We start from the raw sequence: 4977 nt of genomic DNA on the forward strand, positions 1-4977 counted from the left end.
TTGAAGGAAAGGAGAGGAGACTGATGGAATAGAAAACAGCACAAGAGAATGTCACTAAGTGGAACCCACCATCTCAGGAGAGGTGGGCTAGAATTTAGCCTTTTGAACTCTTTACTGAAAAATTATTCTCTTAGTTAATTCACAGCAGTGGCAGAACTGCTCTGGAACATTTAATCTTCCTAAGAAAATAAACCAGCGCCAAGCCCCCTAAAGCATATCAAAAAGAAAGGAGTACTGTTTAAGAGCCTACTGTGTGCTGGGTTCTAGGCCCACATTATTTCAGAATCAGTGCAATTCAAACAACCAATTGGTTGTTCTTATCTCCCATATTCATTAAAGCAAGATTTTCTTGTAGGCATTACCTTAATTGTCTAATTCTAGATATCGTCTAGACTCGAAAGTTTAAGAAAAGGTTTTCAGCTGAAACTGGCCATCCCTCTCAACTGCTGGCGTTTTGCAGAAAGACTGCCATGAAACAAAGTGTGTTTGCTTCCTTAGACAGATGATAAATTTCTGTGTGTGTTGGGTGGGGGTGGGGTGGGAGAGCACAGGTTGAAAGGAAAAACCAGATCTTTGGGGAAAGAAACTAGAGTGATTTAGGCTGTCACAACGAGACCTCCTAACTCCACTCTGTGGAACGCTGTGAATGCTTGAGTCATCCACACCAAGTCTCTCTTCTCCAGCGTTTTCCAGACTCCAGTCACATCCACCACAGAGGAAACTGAGTTTGAGTTTTGAAGCTTGGATTCAGCTCTTCATCCAAAGGAAAATTAACCTTAAGTGTCATTTCAATATCCATCTACCATCAAGAACAAACTGCTTCTGGAAGAGAAAGCATCATGAAGGTTTATTTAGAATCACAGAAAGGTAGAACTGGAGGAGTAATGTAGTTATGTCACTAATGCAGAAAGTAAGGTGTGTGGTGCTACAAAAGTTACTTGTCCGAGGTTAACGTAGTTTTATCTGGACGGACCCCAGCCAGGTCTCAGGTCCCCTACTGCCAGCTCATCTTTGAAGAGCCAGAACAGACCCGTCAGCGCGCACGCACCCACACGCACACAAGAACGAACACACACATACACAGTGACACGGACACAAGAGCAGAAACTGAGCTGGACAGACTGGACAGCAGACAAACCCACCTCGCAGGGCCACCCCGCCAGCGCAGGGTGCAGGGCTTGCTGCAGGCCAGCAGAGGGCGCGCCGCCCCCAGGGAGCCGAGCGGCAGCTGCGCGGAGCCAGGCCGGCTAGGGGAGCCGCAGGCAAGCCGGACGCGCCCCTGCAGCTCGGCCACTCAGGGTGCAAGACCCGGCCTAGGAGGAGGAGGAGGAGGGTGAGGAGCGGACCCCCCTTGTGGGCCCGGGTAACAGCTTCCTAGGAATTACATCACGCTGCGCAACGCTGCGGCTCCCGGACTCCTCCGGCGCAGTGTGTGTGTGTGTGTGTGTGTGTGTGTGTCTGTGTGTGTGTGTGTGTGTCTGTGTGTGTCTGTGTGTGTGTGTGTCTGTGTGTGTGTGTGTCTGTGTGTGCGCGCGCGCTGGGGGGAGGGGCAGGGGACTTAGACCGAGCCTGGGAGAGAGGAAGGCGAGACGCGCCCGGGGAAAAAGCTTCATGCACATGGAGAAATTCCTTGCACTGAACTGCACCAAGAAACGAGCCTCCAGCACCTCCCCGCAGCTCCCTTACCGGTGCAGAGTACCCAGATAGTGAGAATCCTCCCAGCCCCACCTCGAGCACCCCCCAAAACTGGCCCTGCACCCTCCAGCCCGGCTCCAGCGCCGCCGCGAGCTTTCCCCAGGACTGGCCCTGGCGGGGCGCCTAGAGCCCCAGGAGAAAGGAGGGGGGCGGTGCATTTTGCAGGAGGAGGAGAAGGGGGGTGGGTGGTGGGGGAGAGAGAAAATTGCGCGGAGACCTGCCAAGCGCCACCGCCGCCGCCACCGCCGCTGCCGCCGCCGCCGCCGCCGCCGCCTGTGAGCTCCGGCGGGCAGCCGGACTGTCGGCTTCCCGGGGCATCTGGGTCCGGCGGGGCACAGCCCGGGCGCTGCCGAAGCCGCCGCCGCCGCCTCCGCGGCGAGTGCAGGCAGCTTCCCCCGGAGCCTGTGCGGCTCCGGCTCCTCGGGGGTGGAGAAGTGGGGGGTGGGGTTGTTGTTTGGGGGGAAGAAGGGGGAGGGGGCAACGCCGAGAGAGTCAGTGGTTTCCATGGTGATGGAGCTGAAAGTGCAGGAAATTTAAAGGCTTGGACCCTGCGAGACAGACAAACCGGTGCCAACGTGCGCGGACGCCGCCGCCGCCGCCGCCGCTGGAGTCCGCCGGGCAGAGACGGCCGCGGAGCCCCGAGCAGGCGGAGGGAAGTGCCCCTAGGACCGGCTCGGCCCGCGGCGCTGCACAGAGCGGCCGGACGACGAGCAGCTAGAGGAGGAGGCGGGGAGAGCGGCCAGTCCACGCGCCCTGCGCCGCCGCCAGCCCGGGAAGGCAGCGAGCAGCCGGCGCCCCCAGCGCCCGCGGTTGCCCTGGAGTAATTTCGGATGCCCCGCCGCGGCCGCCTTCCCGAGTAGACCTGGGAGAGGAGTTGCGGCCAACTTGTGTGCGTTTTTTCCGCCCCGGTGGGAGCCGGCGCCGTGCGAAGGGCTCTGCCGGCGACTCATGCTGCCGGCCCTGCGCCTGCCCAGCCTCGGGTGAGCCGCCTCCGGAGAGACGGGGGAGCGCGGCGGCGCCGCGGGCTCGGCGTGCTCTCCTCCGGGGACGCGGGACGAAGCAGCAGCCCCGGGCGCGCGCCGGAGGCATGGAGCGCTGCCCCAGCCTGGGGGTCACCCTCTACGCCCTGGTGGTGGTCCTGGGGCTGCGGGCGGCACCGGCCGGCGGCCAGCACTATCTCCACATCCGCCCGGCTCCCAGCGACAACCTGCCCCTGGTGGACCTCATCGAACACCCGGACCCTATCTTTGACCCCAAAGAGAAGGATCTGAACGAGACGCTGCTGCGCTCGCTGCTCGGGGGCCACTACGACCCGGGCTTCATGGCCACCTCTCCCCCCGAGGACCGGCCCGGCGGGGGCGGGGTGGCGGCCGGGGGCGCCGAGGACCTGGCGGAGCTGGACCAGCTGCTGCGGCAGCGGCCGTCGGGGGCCATGCCGAGCGAGATCAAAGGGCTGGAGTTCTCCGAGGGCTTGGCCCCGGGCAAGAAGCAGCGCCTGAGCAAGAAGCTGCGGAGGAAGTTACAGATGTGGCTGTGGTCGCAGACCTTTTGCCCGGTGCTGTACGCCTGGAACGACCTGGGCAGCCGCTTTTGGCCGCGCTACGTGAAGGTGGGCAGCTGCTTCAGCAAGCGCTCGTGCTCCGTGCCAGAGGGCATGGTGTGCAAGCCGTCCAAGTCCGTGCACCTCACGGTGCTGCGGTGGCGCTGTCAGCGGCGCGGGGGCCAGCGCTGCGGCTGGATTCCCATCCAGTACCCCATCATTTCCGAGTGCAAGTGCTCATGCTAGAACTCAGGGCCCCCTGCCCGCACCCGGACACTTGATCGATCCCCACCGACGCCCCCCGCACAGTCTCCAACCAGTTCCACCACCCTCTCGCGAGGGGATTCAATGAACTTTTTTTTTTTTTTCCGGCTACAGAGACCTAGCTTTCTGGTTCATGTAATGCACTGTTTAACTGTGTAGGAATGTATATGTGTATGTATATACGGTCCCAGTTTTAATTTACTTATTAAAAGGTCAGTATTATACGTTAAAAGTTACCGGCTTCTACTGTATTTTTAAAAATTTTTTAAGCAAAAGGAAAAAAAAAAGAACAGAGAAAAGAGAGACTTATTCTGGTTGTTGCTAATAATGTTAACCTGCTATTTATATTCCAGTGCCCTTCGCGTGGCGAAGCAGGGGGGAAATGTTATTTTTTCTTAAAGTACAAAGAGAGGGGAGAACTTTTGTAGAAGGACTTTTAAAAAGCTATTTTCCATTCTTCGGAAAGTGTTTTGGTTTTCCTTGGACCTCGAAGAAGCTATAGAGTTCAATGTTATTTTACAGTTATTGTAAATATAGAGAACAAATGGAATGACTAATCATTGTAAATTAAGAGTATCTGCTATTTATTCTTTATAATATCCCGTGTAGTAAATGAGAAAGAAGTGCAGAGCAGGATTAAAGAAAACCACTAAAATCGACTGCGCTCGACACTGCGATTCTCTGTGTTGGTGATTGATGGGGGGGGGGGGGGGGGTGAGGGGTGGGAGGGGCGGGTTGGGGGTGCCGCTGTGCTTACTATGCCTGTTGGGAGAAGGGGCTCATCCCGTCTTCTGGTGTGATGGAAGTGACCGCTCAGTTTTTCTTGGGGCGGGGGGTGGGGGGGAGCTATTCTCAAACTCCTCACTTGAGCATCACGTGGCCTCCGCCCAGTCTCCCAGCTTTTTCTCCCTATGTCACCAAAGCTCGGGCCCATCGTGACCTCGACACCCAGCCGGCCCCCTGGAGCTGACCCCAGGCTGGGCCGAGGGGCGGGGGGGAGGGTGGGCGGCTGCTTTGTCCTGCCTGACAGGCCCTTCACAATGGGGACACGTGTCTTTCACACCTACCCTGGGGGCGGAGTGCCGCTGAAACTTGACCCCCGAGGAATGGGGGGGGAGATCAGAGCGCGCCCACCCAGATCCCGACACCCCTCCCGCCTCGCACCCCCCCACCTCAATATCCAGCCCGCGTTAACCCTTTGCACTCCCGGAAGCTGTGGTGGTGCTAGCTGAGGCGATCCATTGGAATCAACGCAACCTCAGGGATCCTGCAGGTCTGAGCCCCTGAAATCCCAGGCCCTCAGCCAGAATTGCTGGTGATAGCTGGGAGATTTGCCACTCACCTCCCTCCTCCCCTGGGACCTAAGGAGGGCTCAGAGGGTCAGGATTTCAGAGGAGTCCGAATTTGGGTGAAAAATGCCACCACTGGGATCTGCAGTTGGGAACCGGGTGTCCCCCCCTCTCTAGACACTTACTCCA

At 58.3% G+C, this 4977-nt stretch overlaps 1 protein-coding gene across 1 annotated transcript; it reads left to right on the forward strand.

The window, feature by feature from the left end:
* The first annotated feature begins 2661 nt into the window (after positions 1-2661).
* NOG (noggin) lies at positions 2662-4082 on the forward strand. Its single transcript, XM_079905091.1, has one exon. The coding sequence runs from the start codon at positions 2783-2785 to the stop codon at positions 3479-3481; it is 699 nt and encodes a 232-aa protein (XP_079761217.1). The 5' UTR covers positions 2662-2782; the 3' UTR covers positions 3482-4082.
* The last annotated feature ends 895 nt before the right edge of the window (positions 4083-4977 follow it).

This window comes from Stenella coeruleoalba (genome assembly GCF_951394435.1).
Source record: "Stenella coeruleoalba genome assembly, chromosome: 19".
In the NCBI taxonomy this organism is placed as follows: domain Eukaryota; kingdom Metazoa; phylum Chordata; class Mammalia; order Artiodactyla; family Delphinidae; genus Stenella; species Stenella coeruleoalba.

Coding starts and splice junctions, on each gene's coding strand:
- NOG (XM_079905091.1), top strand. CDS start 2,783: ATGGAGCGCTGCCCCAGCCTGGGGGTCACCCTCTACGCCCTGGTGGTG.